The 19690-nt window shown below is 46.3% G+C and overlaps 1 protein-coding gene across 8 annotated transcripts in view; it reads left to right on the plus strand.

Annotated features, from left to right (window-relative positions):
• The window catches only part of LOC132394573 (discoidin domain-containing receptor 2-like), a 133649-nt gene that overhangs the window by 74005 nt on the left and 39954 nt on the right, over window positions 1-19690 (plus strand). For 4 of the 8 annotated variants that reach the window (XM_059970873.1, XM_059970875.1, XM_059970878.1 and 1 more), the window contains exon 2: window positions 12408-12539. In XM_059970873.1, coding sequence (XP_059826856.1) covers window positions 12464-12539 — 76 coding nt within the window. In that variant the 5' untranslated portion in view covers window positions 12408-12463. Of the gene's footprint in view, window positions 1-45; window positions 176-1659; window positions 1928-3530; window positions 4794-12407; window positions 12540-19690 lie in introns of those variants that run through there. The other 4 variants (XM_059970874.1, XM_059970877.1, XM_059970871.1 and 1 more) reach the window with 4 other exon arrangements.

Here is a 19690-nt window from a genome sequence, read left to right on the forward strand (position 1 = left end):
TCGTCTCACTGCTGCCATCAGGAAGGAGGTACAGAAGCCTCAGAACCCACACCACCAGCTTCAGGAACAGCTATTACTTCTCAACCAGCAGACTCTTGAACCAAAGGGGATAACAACTCAACTTCACTTGTCCCATCACTGAACTATTCACATTTTCAAGGACTCTTCATCTCAGGTTCTATATTTATTGCTTATTTGTTTTTTATTATGATTGTTTTTCTTTTGTTTTTGCCCAGTTTGCATACTTTCACACACTGGTTGTCTGTCCTGTTTGTGCAATCTTTTGTTGATTCTATTATGGTTATTGGATTTATTGAATGTGCCTGCATAAAATGAATTGCAGAGATGTATATAATAACATGAATATACCTTGATTATACATTTACTTTGAAATTAGAACAACTTGCAATTGTGGCCAGCACTATTGTTATAAGCACAACTGTCCTCTCCCCCTCTGAGACCTGATAGGGCAGTGGGACACACACTTCCCCCTCTGGGACTGATTCTTTCTCATGCCCTCTTTCTCCAATTGGATAGATCATTCATACACCAGGTTGTGTTGGAGGGAACTGCAGGATGAGTTTGAGGATCACGGGAAACTGAGCTGCCAGGGGTTAGAAACCAGGTGGACGGAGGGGATGGGGTGCTGATAAAGGGAGGGGTTCAGGCTAAGGTACATGGGGGATGTGGAAGATAAGGACAGTGTCTGTGTAGGAGAGCGTTTGAGTATCTTGGTTGAACACTGCCCCTCCATGCTCAGTCCTAGAGGGGGGAGAGGATGCTTGAACCCACTGCCCTCAAGGAGGAAGAGGACAGTGTGAAACCTTGGTCCCTGGAGGTCGAGAGGGGGGGCGTGAGAGGAGAGTGTGAGACCCTGGGACCTTTGTCGTGGAGGTGGGGAAAGGATGGTGTGCAGTCCCGGGTGGGGGTGGGAGAGGACAACATACCACCCAGGTCCCAGAAGATTGTGGTCAGAGAGGACAGTGTGTGAGACCTTAGTTGTGGAGGGGGTAGAGAACAACATGCGACTGGGTTGTGGAGGGCGGGGAGAGGGTAGTGTCTGACCCGATCCCCGAGCAGGGTTGGGTGGGGGAGAGGACAGCATGAGGCCCTAGAACAGAGGGGTGGGTGGGGGAAAGAGAACAGCATGCATTCCCAGTCCAGGAGAGGTGGGGGAGAGGGCAATTTGTGACCTAGTCCTGAAAGGGGGGGGGGGAAGAGGACCCACTGTCCCACCCAGTCCTCGTGCCTATGTGATAGTTTGTGTACACATACACTACTCGATCAGAGCCTCCTGTGACAGTAACTGCAACCCATTTTAACAGAATGCATAGACCCACTTCTCCTATTGACAGTGGAGGAGAAACAACATACCCCTTTCACTCCCCCCCCCCCCACCCGCCCCAACCTGAAGGGAGGAGGATTGCGGCACCGATTGCTTCAAGGTGCCTGTGTGTGCAAACTCCCTCTCTCACGTGCCTTGTTGCTGATTAGGATTCAGAGCAGCTCAGAGTGAGTCATGGAGTGATGTCAGTGCTGTTGAAGGGGCCTTTGTGTGACCGAGGAGACGAGTAATGAATTAAATTGGAACCGCAGAGCCAGCAGGCATCTTCTCAGGCCCTCCCCCAGGATCTCTCTGCTCTCCTTAACTTAAGAGCTGAGGTGAGCCAGGTGGGAACGGAGGGTTCTTCCGGATCTGGAGGTGCCTGCCTGCCATTTTGGGAGGTGGGACACCCTTTCCGTTCACACCACATTCCCAAGGCACAGACTCCAGCATCATTCTCCCCTTCAGCTTCCCCCATGGCAGGAACGCCAGCATCATCCTGTGTACCATAAGGAGGCATCGCTTTACATCAGCAACAGCTCTGACTACAGTTCAATTCCCGTCGCAGCCTATAAGGAGTTTTCACGTTCTCCCCATGACCACGTGAGTTTCCTCCAAAAATGTATGTGTTCGGGCTAGTGAGTCGTGTGCATGCTATGTTGATGCTGGAAGTGTGCTGACACTTGTGGACTGCCCCCAGTACAATCCCTGATTTGATTTGATGTACATATGTTTTGACGTACATATGACAAATAAAGCTAGTCTCCCTTTCCTCCTCTCAGGAATTGGGGTGGGAGAGGAACAGGATTTGCCTGTTTACCAAGGAGGTTTGAAGGACTTCCCTTAAGTCTTTTCCTGTGCCCAACTGGGTAATTCCTTGGCATCAGAAAACAGGAAAATGTGCCAGGAATCTGGTGTCTGACAGGAGACTGGGATGGGCAGCGTGAGATCCCAGATGGTGGGACATTGGTCAAAGGGGAGGTCACCATTTTTGACTTGGTTTTCCTACCAGTGGTTTTGGAGGCCCCTCTCTCCAGTACCATTAGGTACCTATAAGGGTACTCCTAGTCTCAGAAAGATAGAAGACTCGATAGATAAGGTCCATTCTCATTGGTGATGTTGCAAGAGTGATAAAGGTTACTTCTTGAGAGCAGAAAGTAATGCTTGGAGAGGAAGAATTTCTTTTGCCCTTGGGATCTGGAATGCACTGACTGAGACTCAGTGTTTAAGTTTCTGTGCAAACATCTGAATTGCGAAAGTGTGTAAGACTATTGACCAAGTGCTGGTAAATTGGATTAGCATACACCATTGGTTCTGAAACTAGGGTCCACGGTCCACTTACTAATGGTATTGGCCCATAAAAGAAGTTGGCAACCCCTGGTGTACATGGCTGGCACGGACACTATGGACCGAAGGGCCTGTTTCTGTGTTGTATCACTGCATTGCTGGAGGTGATGTATTTGGGAAGTATCCAGACACAAAAGTTCAGACCCTCCCTCAGGCTAGAGAAGGATGTATAAAGATAGAAGTTTAGAGGGATGTGGACCAAATATGAGACCCAACTTGGGTGGGTACTTTGGTCAACATAGTCAAGTTGGGCTGAAGGACCTGTTTCCTTGCTGTCTGACTCTGAGAATCTGGGATGTGTTTCTTTCTTACAAATTATGGAAGGAACTCTCTTTTTTTTAAACTTTTTTTATTGCATTTTTAAATGGTTACACCCTCTTGCCTATGGGTTTGAGGCTTCCTTGAGCCACCCAACTGTTGGACGGCCTGACCTGTCTGAACCGACTGCAGTGGAAGCACTACTGAATGGAGTTATGAATGTCTCAGGACTGTGCACAATCCAAGCCTGTCTGTCCCTGTACTCAGAAGAAAGCAACGGAGATGTTGTGCTTTGAAAGTCTTCTCTCCAGGTGTTCTGGGCAATACAAAATCCTCCCCCCCAACCCAGCTGCCAGCATTGTTTGTGGGATCTCACTGTGCAAGACTTGCCCTCTGGCTACTGTGCCCCTTGTGTGACAAGTTCCCCTTCTCTTATTCCGCCTGTGGTGACACCCCTCCAGAATACACGGGTGCCCATCTTGCCATATCAACTCCTTGAAAACTTGCTGTGCAGAACCAAATTATCCACCCCGCCCCCGCACATGAGTGCGGCTGCACTTCTGAAGTTTCTCTCCCACCCCCAATCCTCTGTTCCCTCTCCATTGTCCCGGTCACTGCCCACCCGCGTCCGGACTATCCACTCAGCCCTTTGGGATCTTGCCGTGCAGAAGTAAACGTGTGGTTACACGTCCAGTGTTTCTCTCCACCCCGGTTCCCTCACGTGTGACCTGGCCACCGCCCACCCATCACTTTTCTACCCCACCTACGTCCTGTGCGTTGGGTTATACTTTAAATAACTGCCCCTCTGCCTTTACAGTTGGCGACCGACCACACTCTTAGACTAACCAGTCCTCAGCCTCGTGGGATCTTGCTGTGCCTCGATTGGCGTCCCTATCCCCGCGCCCAATGACTGTGGTTCTAAAGCACAGCTGCAAAAGGATGGGGACCTCTAGATTTTACACTTCGAAAAATAGAGAAAAGAGTGGGCGATGCCCCTGACATTTGCATCGCCGTCTTGATACTAAGTGAGCGAGCGGATCACAAAGAGTTAACGGTGGGATCTTCAACCACCACCCCCCACTCCGGCACTGCACCGTACTCTGGAGGAGTTGGGCCGCGTGTTTCACTGTTTTGCGGGAAGCACTTGTCCCTTTACGGTTACACGCTAGCGTAGCTGCGAATTCCCATTTCAACGTAAGGAATGCAAAAGAGAGGAGGGAAAGTAACTCCCGTTCCCCGGGTCTACAGGAGAACTCTCCGCCCCGGCTCAACACGAAGGCACAAAGATTGTTCTTCAAGTCCAGCCTGCTCCCCCCCACCCCCGAACACCTGTCTGTTAACCTCTTCTGCGCCGAAATTCCAGCGAGACTTGTAGCCCGGAGACGAGCCCTGATCTTGTTTATGGGCAGACCAGCGTGCCAGAGGTCGCTGCCAGCGCGGAATTCATTGTGTTCGGAATGAACGGAGGTGCTGTTTATTCAACCGCGTCGCTGCCTGGTTGGTGGGAGGGGGAGCGGAGTAAACTCGCTCTTTTGTGCTAAGTCACAGTTTTGCGAAGCCTTTCACCCCTGCCTTTGTCAGTGCACGGAGTTGCTGGTCGCACTGACCGGCTGGCGTTTTAAAATCACCCACTGCTTCACGTACGCCCCAAAAAAATTCAACTGACCGGCATCGAAAGATATCTACCAGGAACTCCCGTGCAACGTTGCCTGCAAGGCGGACGTTCCTCGACGAGAGAGTCGACCGGGACATTGTTCAGCGCCTCCTGAGCCACCTTGTTAATCTACAATCTGGGAGAGGGTCACCGAGCGAAGCAATCGGCCCTAGCGCGCAGATTCATCCCTTCGAAGACAACTTGCGCCCGGTAACTATACTGGGAGAATCTCTGGCGGGGTGGGTGATCTGAGGAAAAGCATTTTGTTTTCTGGTGAGGTGGTTGTAACCTGGAGGACAGTACTCCAAAGGTGCGGCGGAGGCAGACGCTCGTAAGATTTTTAAAAAGTGTTCTGTCGAGCACTTGATTCGCTAAATCGCGTTGGTAAATGGATTAGGGAGCTACACACACACACAGAGCTAGAGTGCAGAAAAGTCTCCTTCTATCGCGTATGGGTGTGCTGAGGGTGAACGAGATTGCTTAGACTGGATTTGTTCCCGCTAGCATGTAGGAGACGACGGTGACCTTAACAGAGTTTATAAAAATATAATAAAGGGCGTGGATAAGGTAGGTTGTCGAAGTATTTTTCTTGGGGTGGGGCTGTCTAAAACCAGAGGGCACAGATTTCAGGTGACAGAGATATTTAAAGGAGATCTGATGCAAAAAGCTTATTCGCACAGAGTGGGGTGGGGGGGGGGGGGGAACATGGAATGATCTGCCCCAGTGGATGGTAGAAGTGGATACTATTATGGTATTTGGATAGACATGTGATTTTGAACAGTGTAGGGTGTGGGTCAAATGAGACTAATATATATAGTTGACATGGGCCAGTTGGGCTGAAGGATGTTAATCTGATGCAATAATACTCAATGTGTGGAGTCCTTAAATAGTTCAGGTGTGGACTAGTTACCTGAGTGACCTGACCTGAGCATTTAATCGCTGTCATAGAATCATACAATTTGGAAATATCTCCTTCAGTCCAGCCAAGATTCCCGTCTAAACTGGTTTCATTTGGCCCACGTCCCTCTAAACCAGCAGACCCCAACCATTTTTTTAATACCTTGGACCCCTACCATTAACTGAAGGGTCTGTAGACCCCAGGTTGGAATCTCAGTCTAATTCTTTCCTGTTCAAATTTTTTAATTGTACCAGTCTCAACCATTAATTCCATATTCTATTCTGACCACCTTCTAGGTTAAAAAAAAAGGTTGTCCATCAGGTTCCTATTAAATCTCTTCCCTCTCACCTTAAACCCATGTCCTCTGGTTCTTGATTCCCTGACACTGGGAATTACCTTATCTATGTCCTCATGATTTTACACACCTCTACAAGATCCACACTACATTCTATTAGATAAAGTCTCAACATGTTCAACCTCTCTCTCTTTATCACTCCCAGCAACTTCCTTGTAAATCTGCTCTGCAGTCTTTTCAGCTTTGAAGCAGCCTGTCATCTAAAGAGTTAATGCTTGATTGGCAGGATGGAAGGGTTGGTGTGCTGCAGCTTTGGTTGTTGTGATCACACTGGACGTTGTAGCACAGATCTGGAGATTTAGTCTCCCTGTTGACTTTGCTTGGAGCTCTGAACGTGTTTGCTCACAGGCACCTTTGTTAAGTGCTGTCTAACCGAGGGTTAACTGTGCAAGCCGCTGAGGATTGATCAGTGGAACCTCTGTCTGTGTGGTACTGGGGGACAGGTGGAGGGGGGAGAGCGATTGGCCGATGCACAATGGGTACCAGAAGCCATCGGCTTTCATGGCAACAGTGCCTCAGGGTTAAATCGTGCAGGTGTGCCAGACATTCCCCGACTTGCTGTCATTTCTAGCAGCTTCATACAGTCAAACAGCAAAGAAACAGGTTCTTCAGCCTACAATTGGCTCATATCTCTCTAAAACTTTCCTAGCAATCTACCTGTCCAAATGTCTTTTAAATTATGTCAATCTATCTCTTCTGGCAGCTCATTCCATATACGGACCCATCTCTGGGTGAACAAGTTACCTTTCATGTTCCTATTAAATCTCTCCGTGGTCACCTTCTGTCCATATCCTTACCATTCCTATCCCTGTACCCGTCCACGTGTCTTTTAAGTGTTAATGTACCTGGGTCAAGCATTTCCTTTAGCATCCTGTCCCTGTGGGTGGAAAAAGTTGCCCTTCAGGTTCCTATAGATCTCTCCCCTCTCACCTTCAAGAACGCTCTAGATTTGGGGAAAGGCCTGTGTGTGTTCACACTGCCTATATCCCTCATGATTTCGTATACCTCCATAAGGTCACCGCTCATTCAACTATGCTCTACTGAATTAAATCTTAGTTGCTCAAAGTCCTATGCCATCCCCATAAATCTCCTCAGTGCTCTTTACAGCTTAATGGCATCTTTCCTATAGTGGGGTGACCAAAACTGAGCACAACATTCGATTACTGTGTGTAGCTGGTGATTCCTGCCAGCCACTCAGTTAATTCCCAGGATGCTGGATGCTTAACAGGGATAATTCTGTGATTTCTGGCATTTGTGGGGTTAAATCTGTCATCAGAATCCTGAAATCTAGGATTGATTTCAGGGATTCTTAGCAGTATGGAGGGCTATGGTCCCGGTATAGTTTGATGGAAGTAGGCAGTTTAAATGGACTCTGCAAGGACGAGATGGGCTGAATGCCCTGTTTCTGTGCTGTATTTCTCTATGACTTTATGGGGTTAAGTCCCAGGACTTTCTGGTAGTTGTAGGATTAATCCTCGGGATCTGTGTACTAGGGTTCATCCTAGGAACCCTCGCAATTGTAGGGCGTTCCAGCAATTACAGGGTTAACTCCTGGGACACCTGTCTTCCCCCCCCCCCCCCCAAACCCCCAAAGTCCTCGGCAGCAACAGAGTTAATTCTCAGCTCTCTCAGCAGCTAAAGTGTTAATCTCTGAGTCACCCACCAACTGTGCATTTGACCCTTCAGTTACAAATGCACAATGTGTTGCTGGCAGCTGTATCAACAGCCATTTTCCCTTTTAAACAGTGACTTTGTCCCAAACCAGTCTCACCAGTGTTATCAAACAAATGTTGACACTCTGGCATCAGAGACCCTGTTAGAACAAATGTTTGGTTCCACAGCAGAATGCTAAGGTGCCTTTTACAGGGAGGATGTAGAGGCAGAGCTGTTTAAGGATAGAGTTTCAGAGTGTGGCTGCAGAAGGTGCTGTCTGATGGGCAAGGCATTAACTGAGCCTCCATGTGCTCTTCAGGTGGCTGGTTAGTTTTTCTTTACAGCGACACCGGCACAGTGGTTATTCTCTCAAGGAGTTAGTGCTGCTGCCTCACATCTCCAGAGACCAGGGTTTGATCTTCACCTTGGGTGCTGTCTGTGTTTATAGAGTTTGCACTTTCTCCCTGTGAACAAGTGGGATTCCACCCCAGGTGCTCCAGTTTCCTCCTCCATCCTTTACAACGTGTGGCTGGTAGGTTAACTGGCCTCTGGTGATTGGGGGGGGGGAAGTATTAGAAGGGATTTGAGGGACTTTGAAAGGGTGAATAAGGTGCAGTGTTACAGGGAGTGTACTGATAGGAGTCAGTGGGGATCAGATAGAACAGTGCAGACTATTTGGCCCACAATGTTGTGCCAACCCTTTAATCTACTCTGATCAATCTTACCCCTCCCTCCTACATTGCACTTCATTTTTCTAATACCCATGTGCTTATCTAAGAATCTATTACTGTCCCTAATGTATCTGCCTCTATCACCACTTGGAGCACCCACCACTCTGTAAGAAAGAAAATTACCTCTGACACCTTCCCCTATATTTTCATCCAAACACCTTAAAATTTATGCCCCCCCCCCCACCCAGTATTACTCATTTCTGTCCAGGGAAAAAGTCTGGGCTGTATTTCCATTTCCAGTGTTGAAATAAGCAAGCTTAAGTACAAACAAAGCCATTTGTCTGCCCTTTCAGTTGCTGCCTGTGGGATCTTACTATGTCCAAAAGCCTCCAAAGTTGGACGTTGGTGTGGGCTAGGTAGGTGGCTGATTTGCAAACAGCAATATCCCATAAAAGCAAGGAACAAACAGAGGCAAATACTTTTCCTTGGGTAATAAACCTGTTTAATAGTGAAGGGTTCAATTGGTTGGATTATATTCCCTGGAGCATGTGAGAATTACGGGAGATTTGATAGAGCTATACAAAACTATGAGCAGTATGGATAAGATAAATGCAACCAAGCTTTTTCCACTGATGTTGGGTGAGACTAGAACTGGAAGTCGTGGGTTAAGGGTGAAAGGTGAAATATTTAAGAGGAAACTTCTTCACTCAGGGTGGTAAGAGTGTGGAGCAAGCTGCCAGCAGAAGTAGGGGATGCAGGTTCCATTTGAACACTTGAGAGAAATTTGAATGGGAGGGGTATGGAGGACTATGGTCAGGGAGCAGATTGATGGGATTAGACCTATCACTATTTCAGCATGGAATAGATGGAATGAATGGTCTGTTTCTGTGCTTTAGTGTTTTATGAATCTAGACAATGTGCTGGATATGCCCAGGAGGCTAGGCGGCCTCTGTAGAGGGGAGAGAGGAGTCATCAATACTTTGGCTCAAAACCCTGAATCAGGGAGCAGGCAGCTGGTGTAAAAGGGAGAGTGCACGTGGTTTGATAATAACCAGAGAGTGACTGGTGGACTGAGGAGCAGTGAAGGATGACAGGCAGCTCAGGCCATGTTGGGGAGGGATGAGGCAGGCGGGTAGTCAATGGGGTAGGGATTGTAGGTGTGAGGCAGGCGGGTAGTCAATGGGGTAGGGATTGTAGGTGTGAGGCAGGCAAATAAGACTGCAGATGGAGTGAAGTGTTGTAGGGTGAAGCTACAGGCAGCTGGGAGGGTGATGAGCAGAAATTCAAAAGTTGCCAGCACTGGAATCTGACTACAGGAAAGTGATAACCTGAGCCACTTGCTCCTCAATGTTTCTCTCGCAAGTTTGTTATCATAGGCTTACACACCCAGCTATAAACACCATTTAAATTAACCTTTGCAACAGTGGCTCTGTACATTGCAAAACAAGGACAAACATAAGTTAAGAAGTTGGGAGCTTAGCATTATATCAAAAGGATGGGTAGGTAGGCAGAGGGGATTGGGTGGCTCTGTTCGGTTTTAAAAAAATGAAATCAAATTCTTAGAAAGAGGTAACATTGGACTGGAAGATGTAGAATCCTTGTGGATAAGAAACTTCAAGGGTAAAAGACCCTGATGAGAGTTATGTACAGGCCTCTGAATAGTAACCAGGACGTGGGATGTGCCCTCAGTAATTTCTGAAGTAATTACACATTCGGCACAGTTTTGTGGGCCAAAGGGCCTGTATTGTGTTGTAGGTTTTCTGTTTCTATGAAATAGCAAAGGCATATAAAAAGGGGCAATATTATGATAACTATGGGGGATTTCAATAGCAGGTAGATTGGGAAAATCAGGTTGATGCTGCATTCCAAGATTTGGAATTTGAAGAATGCCTACGAGATGGTAGAGCACCTTGTTGTTCAACCCTTGTTGGGTGTTGTGTAATGAATCAGATTTGATTAGGGAGCTTAAGGTAAAGGAACCTTTAGGAGACAGTGATCACAACATGATAGAATTCACCCTGCAATTTCAGAGGATGATGATGGTCAGATGTATCAGTATTACAGTGGAGTAAAGGGAACTTCAGAGGCATGAAAGAGGAGTTGGCTGAAGCTGATTAGAAGGGCACGTCAGCAGGAATGATAGCAGAACAGCAATGGCTAGAGTTTTGGGGGCAATTTGGAAGGTGCAGTATAGGTGGATTCCAGGGATGAATAAGTATTCTCTATAACCTTAGCTGACAAGGAAAGTCAAACACAGCACAAAAGCAAAAGGGGGGGGGCATATAATATAGCAAAAATTAATGGGCAGTTAGGAGGTTAGGAAGATTTTGAAAATCATCAGAAGACAACCAAACAAGCTATATGGAGAGAAAAGATGAAACATGAAGCTAGATAATTAAATAAAAGGAGATACCAAAGATCTAATCAGATATATAAAGTGTAAAAGAAAGATGAGTGGATATCACATTACTGGAGAGGTAGTAATGGGTGACAAAGAAATGACAGGAACTGAAGAAGTATTTTGTGCCAGTCATCACTGTGGAAGATGATTTCAGATAATTTCATTGCTGTTACTCGGGAGGAGGTACTTGGGATGCTGAAAGGTCTGAAAGTAGATAAGCCACCAGGATTCGATGGGCTACACCCCAGTGCTTAGGTAGCTGAAGACATTGTGGAGGCATTAGTAATGACCTTTTCAAGAATCCCTGGATTCCAAAATGGTTCTGGAGGACTGGAAAATTGCAAATGTCACTCCACTCTTTAAGAAGCGAGGGAGGCAAAAGAAAGGAAATTATAGGCCTGTTACCCTGACCTAGGAAGTCGATGGAGTCCATTATTAAGGGCGAGGTTTCGGGCTACCTAGAAGTACATGATAAAATAGGCTAATATCAGCATGGTTTCTTTGAGGGAAATTTTGCCTGAAAAATTTGTGGAATTCTTTGTGGAAATAAACAGGATAGGCAGAGGAGAATGGTGGATATTGTTAACTTGGATTTTCAGAAAGCGATAGACAAGGTGCCACACATGAGGCTGCTTAACAAGTTAACAGCCCATGGTATTACAGGAAAGTTACTAGCTTGGATAGAAGACTGGCTGGAGGCAAGTACTGGGAATAAAGGGGGCATTTTCTGGTTGGCCAACAGTGACGAATGGGATCCTAACAATACTTTGGACTACACTTGTCCCACTCCCATCAGGGAGGAGGCTACATAGTATCCACAACAGGACCACCAGACTCAAAATCAGTAGTCATGTATACAAACTATCTTATGTATTTATATTCATTGAGTTTTTCATTATTGTGTTCTTTATCTTACTGTGTTGCTTTTTTGTGCTCCATTGGATCCGGAGTAATAACTATTTTGTTCTCCTTCACGCTTTAAAAAAATTTGAATCAGGTTCCACATGGTAGGTTGCTCTGTTAGGTTAGACTGCACAGAATCCAGGGAGACTGGCTGACTGGACGCATAGTTGGGCTGATGGTTGAGGACAGAAGGTGATGTGGAAAACTTGTTTGTCAGACTTCAAACCTGTGACAAGGATTGTTCAGGTTGACTCAAGAATCTGATGTCAGTAGGGAAGGAGCTGTTGTTGAACCTTCAGGTTCCTTCTTGTACCTTTGCCTGATGGCAGCATTGAGCAAGACGCGACCTGGATGTTGGGGGTTCCTAATGACGGATGTCGCCAACCTGAGATGTTCCCTCTTGCAAATTTAGTTGATGGTGGTGTGAGCTGTCCCTGCTGTTACTGGCTTGACATAACTGTGTTCCTTTGTATTTGTGTCCCCATACCAGGACATAATGCAATCAGTTAGCATACTTTCCACTGTTTATCTGTGGAACGAAGGGTTGATCCTAGGTCCTGTAAAGCAGCTGTAAAGAGCTGTGCTCTCCTTGCAGGCAAAATTATTGTGAGCAGCATACACAAAATGCTGAAGGAACTCAGCAGGTCAGGCAGAATCTATGGAGGGAAATAAACAGTCAACAATTTTTGCCAAGACCCTTCATCGGGTCCGATGAAAGAACTAGGCTCAAAATATCTACTGTTTATTTTCCTCCACGGATGCTACCTAGTCTGCTGAGTTCCTCCAGTGTTTTGTTTGTTGCTCAAGATTTCAGAATCTCTTGTGTCCAAAATTTAATTTGGGAATGCGGTGTCTCTGTGAGCTGACCAAAATGTCCCTTCAGAAAACACATGAGGTAAAACTGTGAGCTACAGCTGTCTTGTCTTGTTTGTTCCTGCTACAGAGATGAAGAAATGAGGAGCCCCTGAGAAAATTGACAATCAGCAGCGCTAGGAGATCATGGGGACTGCTGTCGTTCTCCTCGTTCTGCTGCTGGGGCTATTCAGTGAGTGGTCAGCTGCAGAGATGAATCTTGGTAAGTCTCCACCACAATCTCTTCCTTCACCTTCTTCCACTGCTACTCTCTGATGTATTGCAAGATCCCACATTAGCCATTTTGTCAGGAAAAGCAAAGATAACTCGCATTATGTAAATGTTGAGTGTTAAAACAAGTGGTGGGGGGGCGATGATAGGTTATGGGAGGGTTAGGTAGAAGTGCAGGATTCTGTTGGCAATCAGACTGGTTATTGAATGGTGGAGCAGGATTGAAGGGGCCAAGTGGCCTGCTCCTAATCCTGATTCATACGTTCGTCCTTATGCACAGCACTTGCCGGAGGTCCCTCACACCCTGTAACCCTGGTGTGTACGCACAATCACAGGGTGAGTGGGGTCTGCTCTGGTGAGCAGATTTCGTATGGCTTAGAAACAGGCCCTTGAGCCCAAATGGTTACTTCTGACAAAGATTCCCATCTAGACTATCTCTTTTGCCTGCACTTGGCCCATAATCCAAGTACCTCTCCAAGTGTTTTTTAAATATCGTAAATAGACCAGCCTCAACCATTTCCTCTGGCAGGTCATTCCTTAGGTGGACCACTCTCTAGGTGGAAAAAGTTGCCCCTTGGGTTTCTGTTAAATCTCTTTCCTTTCACCTGAAACTTGTGCCCTCTGGTTCTACATTCCCAAGCCTCGTGGAAAGGTCTACACATTTAGCCTATCAATGCCCCTGTTTGTTTATATATGCATTTCATATGATCACCCCTCAGTCTCGTATGCTCAATGAATGAAGTCTCAACATCTCTTCATGACTCTGTCCGTCAAATCTCAGCAGTGTTCCTGTAAACCTCCTCTGCGCTGTTTCCATCTTAATGGCATCTTTCCTATAGTGGGAGGACCAAAACTGAGCACATCTCTGTCAACATTAGCTAGTCCCTTGAGACTGGGCAACATCCTCATAAATCTTTTCTGCAAATGTCCTTGACTAAAGGGAACTAATTGCAGAGTAATTTGTGGAACGAATAATATATTGCAACTCCAAAGGAGCCTTTCAGCTCATCGGATCGATGTTGGCTCCAAGTGGAGAAAACTCATCTTGTCTCCTCTCCTTGCATCTCTCTTTTTCTGAAATATATTCTTGATCCAGCTTGTCCTTCAATTCCCCTTTGATTGTCCTCCCACCAGAGCTACTAAGAGGCAAATTTGCATTTGCTATAAGATTAGCTTTTAAAGATAAGGATTAAAGATTAGCTTTATTAGTCAGATGTACATTGAAGCAAACAGTGAAATGTGTTGTTTCTGCATCAACAACCAACACTGCCCATGTGTCACCATGTTTCCAGCTCCAACATAGCTCACGCCCACAACTCGCTAACCTTAACCTTTACATCTTTTGGAACATGGAGCATCCAGAGGAACAGGGAGAACGTACGAACTCTTTACACACGGTGGCAGGAATCTAACCCTGATTACTATGTTTGTTCTTAATAAAGACAAATAGCATGGGTAAAAACTAACACATTTTTACTTACAGTAAATGGCGTCAGCCTGAAATGAGTTCCCCCATCACTTCCAGTTCGGAGTGAACTGCTCACAACTGATGTTCTTTATGCACACACACATGACATATCTTCCGCCTTTTAAAGAAAAAAAAAACAAACCGAATACTACATCCTCATAAACCTGCAAGAAACAATAATGCTTTCCTGCAAAGATATTTACATCAACTTCAGTTGTAATGAGCAATTGATAGTAAAGCAAGTGTGCTAACCACTACACTACTGTGCCACTTGTAATTAACCTACTGACCCACGGGGAACCAAAGCACTTAGGAGTGTGTACCCATGGGGTGACATGGACAGCATGCAGACTCCACACAGACAGCACCGGAACTAAGTATTGAACCCAAGCTGATTCAGGAACGAGGTAGCAAGCAGATCTTGCAGTTGTCCAGTTTGGCCAGACTCTTGATGTCTTCAATGTGACTCACTCTTAACTCCCTCCTCGAGTTGGAAATAAGTGGGGACCAAGTTCAAGTTTATTGTTACAGGTGCATGTACCCAAGATACAAGTGACATGAAAATTAACTTGTTGAAGCACAGGACATGACAAACATTTTGTCAAAAGTTAAACAAAATGAACAAAAATAAATTTAATGACAGTGTGGGTTGAGGGAAGGTGTAGTCTGAGACAGTGTTAAGAGTATTTAAGGTTGAACCTTGAGGTGTGGTTCTTCAAGCTCCTGTACCTCCTGCCTAATGACAGCATTGAGAATGATGGAAGTCACCTTGAGACATGGATAAGCAAAGAAACGGGCCATTTAGTGCACAATATGACACTAAGCTGATTAAGCTTTGTAATGTCTTGAAACCCCGAGACATTAAACTAATACAACGGAAAACGAGAGCTGAGAGATGCAAGTTTTAAGTTGGTTCTTTATTTCAAGCAAGAGGCACAAGTATCACATGGTAGCATGATGACATGTCATTCACATATTTACACATGTAGCCCGTAATGAATTAGTTAAGTGAGCAAGAATGCTTTATAAAACTAATATATTGCTCAAATATTAAACACACAACAAACCTATCGGCAACCAATCCCCTCTGCTTGCACGTGGTCCATATCCCTCCATTCTCTGCATTCGTGTGTCTATGAGTCTCTTAAACTTTTCAGTGGTATCTGCCTCTGCCACCACCCCTGGCAGCACAATTCGGGCACCTGCCACTCCATTAGTAAAATAAAACAAAACTTGTCCCACACATGGATCCTGTGCATTGGGGTCTCCATACTAAACAGTGATGCAACCATTCAAAATGTCTTTCCCACAGATCAGTAGAAATTTGCTACAGTAGAAGACCAAATCTCCTCAAACTCCTAATGAGGTATAGCTGCTGCCTCCTTCAGGAATGTCAACAAAGGGGAGAGTTTCTCAGTCACTCACCATGGTGGTGAGACTCTGCCAGGCTGTCAGGTGGGGGCACAAGATTGTGGGACTGTTTTGTTGAGGTCACCCATTTCAATTCAACTTCCTATTTCTATTTTGATATTTCTGTTCTGGCTTCCTGTACTTGCACGATGAGGTCAGGAGGAGCAACACCTCATATTTAGTTCGGGTAGCATCCATCTTGATGGTGTGAACATCGATACTTAATTTTATTTTTCTTTTAATCCCTACCCTCTCTAAAACCTGGTCATTTTCATTTTCACCCTCCCTATTCCTCTCTAATTCTAGTCCCCATTCTGGTTAACCTCTTACCTCTTCCCTTCACCTCACCTGCCCATCACCTCCTCCTAGTTTTCCTCCTTCCCTTTCTTCTATGGCCCACTGTCCTTCAGCCTCTTACCTCTTCACTTTTCACCTGCCAGCTTCTTAACTCGTCCGCATGATTCCAAGTATTATCAAAAAATGTAAGCAGTATACGATCCTGAGATTCACTTCCCCATAGACAGCCATGAAACAAAGAAAACCATGAACCTGTTTAAATAAAAACATCAACACAAAAAAAGGAAGTGTGCAAATGGCAACAAAAGAAAGCGAAACAGAAATATAAAATACAGAGTCCAGGCATATTCAAATCCCATCCACCTAGTCTTGCCTAACCCCTGCCAGCTCATCCTCTTTCCTATTTTCCATCTCCTGCCTTCTTCCCCCTTCCTTTCCAGTCCCGATGCTGACTCTCAGCCCAAAACATTGACTGTTTATTCCCCTCTGCAGATGTGGCCTGACCTGTTGAATTCTTCCAGCGTGTTATGTGTGTTGCTCAGGTTTCCAGCATTGGCAGAGCTTGAGTTTATGACCAGCAAACTGCCTGCCTGCCAGGGAACTTTCATGAATCAGCATGCCCTCTCCAGTCTGTCAAGGTGACCTTGACAGTCAAGATTAAGTGGGAGTCTGACATCCCTTGAAGAATGTGTGATGCTTGGACTGAGATGTGTAACATTCTTCCTGGGATTGCCATGGCTGAAGCTGGGGGCTGCTTTCCTTTGGAATCTCCAGTAAAGGGAAATAGTCCGATATCTCCTGCCCCGGCTCACTACTACCCCCTCCCCCCGAAGCGTTCTTCCCATCCCGTACCACCGTGTGAGATTTCACACCCTTTGCTCTCAGCAGTCAGTGTGGCTGCTGTTCCCAGGACTATCCAACTGACAGACACAGTCGCAGCTGTGTTCAGCTGTCCTATGACTGCCTGCGTGTGGATAAACAGTGATGGGGGGGGGGGGGTGGGGGGACAGAGCTCAGACCATAGATCCTACAACTCCTGCAGCTGTGTTGTTTGGCTGTTAACTTTCTCAGGGCTGAGTTGCTGCTGGTCGGTGGAGTTATGTTTACAGAGGGCTGTGGGCTTCCAGTGGTTTGCAAACCACTCGCGTCCTCTGTGGCACCTCCCACTGACTATTCTGTTTGCAGCGCCAAAATGCTCTCTTATTTTCTACTTCCCACCACGTTTTCTCCTCAGCACTCAATTTTCTTCCCCCTTCCCACTGTCCCCACCTTGTGTCCCTTCCTGCTGGCCCTGCCTTGCCCTCTCACCCCGTCCCCGCCTCCTTTCCCTTCCCCCCACTCCCAGTCTCACCTCAACCCCCCCCTTCCCCCCCACCTCACTCCCCATACCCCTCTTGCAGTCCGAAGACAGAGTGGTCCTTTGGTAATTTAATCATTGTAATTTGTCCTGTGATTAGGCTAGTGTTAAATAGGCAAGTGACTGGGCGATGTGGCTCGATGCACTGGAATGGTCTGTTGCATGCTATTTCTAAACAAATAAGCATAATGCTTAGGCTTTATAAGGCATTGGTCTGACCACTTGGATTATAGTGAGCAGTTTTGTGTTCCTTATCTAAGAAAGGATATGCTGACACTGGAGAGGGCCCAGAGGACGTTTACCAGTATGATCCTGGGAATTAATGGGATATCTGATGAGTGTTTGGCTCTGGGCCTGTACTTGGTGCTGTTGAGGAGAATGGGGAGGGGATGGGTGTCATTGAAACTATTGAATGTTGAATGGCCTAGACAGAGTAGATGTGGAGATCATGTTTCCTATAGTGAGAGGGTCCAGTACTGGAGGTCATGGACACAGAAGAGGATATCCTTTAAATAGAGATGAAAAGGAATTTCTTTAGCCAGAGAGTGGAAACAATTCCCTGCTTCCATCTCCACCATTACACCTCCCTCCTCCTTGTCCTCTTCATATTGGTATTAGAGAAACAATCGGCTCCCTCTTCCGATTTGAGGTTGACCAGATCCTCTGGACAAGCTCCTGGTTATTTGTCCTCCTGTTGCCAGTGGGACCTGCACCCTTCCCCAGCTGTGAAGCAACTGGAGATGCCACCAGGACTTGTGTAGGGTTAGTAGATGGTTTAAATGACAACCTGATGGACAGCATGGGCTCTGTGGGCTGCAGGCCCTGTTTCCTTCCTGTCTGACTTAGTGACCTTGTTGGAGAAGGGGAATTGTGTCTGCGGATGCCACCTGCTCCAGTGTTGGGTGAGTGTCAGTGCCCATCTTGCCCCTGGGTGCAGCGGCACTGATCGGGCAGCATGCCCCTCCCTGGGGATTCTGCTGAAATCTCCGGGAACAATAAGTGGCGAGACTGTGAGTTACTCATTAACGGTTGCTATGGATTGTGCCAGGCCACATGGTGTTGGAAATTCCTGGAAAATGTCCCAGGAGCAGATTGTGTTAATTACCAGTAAAAGCTCTGTGTGTGTCTCTTTTTTTTACACACTGTTTTGTTTTTTTTCTCTCTCTGTGTTTCTCTGTCTCTGTCCTCTTCTCCATCCCTCCCTCCCCCCACTTTTCTATTTATGTCAATTCCTCTAAGTTTTCCGATGGAGTCTGTCAGTCTCTTGGGCAGCTGATAACAAGACCAACTCTTGTCCCTTAACACTGTCATCTCTCATCTCTTTCTCTCTGCCACTCTGCTGATATTTACAGAGCTCTTGACTTTTCGTAAGTGTGCTGGCTGCTTTGGGGATGACCTGCATACTTGTCTGCTGAGTTAGCGAAATTCCTCCTGCTGGTTGGTGAAGAACCAATAATCAGGGATTGCTGAAACTGTTAAGACTTCATTTTCCTCATAACGCAGACAGTACATTACACATTCGGAGTTATTAAACTCTCTAAATGGACCATTTCATGTTATTACAATTAAGACTCCTTGAATTCACTTTTTGTCAGAAGTTACACAGAGCAGTAAGGTGATTATTCGTCCCAGCCAGTGACCAGCTGAGTTTCAAAGGAATACAGAGGACGGCAGAATCAGCGGAGTTTCAAGGGACGCAGAGGGCAGAAGGGTGTACCGTGGTCACAGTGGTTTTTGACGGGTCGCTTGCATGGATTCGAATGGCCAGCCATCAGTAATCTGCTGTGCGATTGCTCAGAAATCCTGGAGTTTTCCTTTAGAGAAGTAAAGCATTGCAGCGCAGAAACAGGCCTTTCAGCCCACCTGGTCCATGTCAACCCGATCTGCCTAGTCCCATCTACCTGCAGCCAGGACACATCTCTGTAATCCACTTTCAGCTATGTACCTATTCTAGCTTCTCTTAATTGCCATATTTGAACTTGTATCTGTCACTTCAGCTGGCAGCTCACACCTTCAGAGTGAAGATGTTCCTGCTCAGATTCTCCTTGCATATTTAGCCTTTCACCCTAGCCTCTGACCTCTAATTCTAGTCTCATCCAACCCGAGGGCATAAAGCCTGTTTGCATTGGCCCATTCTGTGCAGAGTATTCAAATCCCAGCATGGGGATCTAAATCAGTCCACAAGCTCCTGTGTACTCCAGTTCAGAGAGACTGTGGTTGGCCTTGTATCCAAGGGCTGCTCTTGACTCTCCTGATATCTGCTTTAAATCAACATCTACAGGTACAGGTGAGGCTACACCTGGAGTCCTGGATACAGCTCCAGTCTCCTTACTAGAGGCAAATGTACTGGCATTGGAGGTGGTGCAAAACAGGTTCACCAGGTTAATTCTAGAAATCAGGGGGTTAACCTCTGAATAGAGATTTCAGCTGCTTGGAACTATGCTCGCTGGAATTCTGAAGAGTGAGTGGGGATTTTATTGAAAAATATAAAATAATGAAAATGTAGATAAAGGCAAGACAGTTGTTTCCACTGGTGAACTGTGGGACAATGCCTCAAGATTAGGGGGAGTAGATTTAGGAGGAAGATGGTGAGAAACTGCTTTTCCCAGAG

Source organism: Hypanus sabinus, chromosome 5 (genome assembly GCF_030144855.1).
Source record: "Hypanus sabinus isolate sHypSab1 chromosome 5, sHypSab1.hap1, whole genome shotgun sequence".
In the NCBI taxonomy this organism is placed as follows: domain Eukaryota; kingdom Metazoa; phylum Chordata; class Chondrichthyes; order Myliobatiformes; family Dasyatidae; genus Hypanus; species Hypanus sabinus.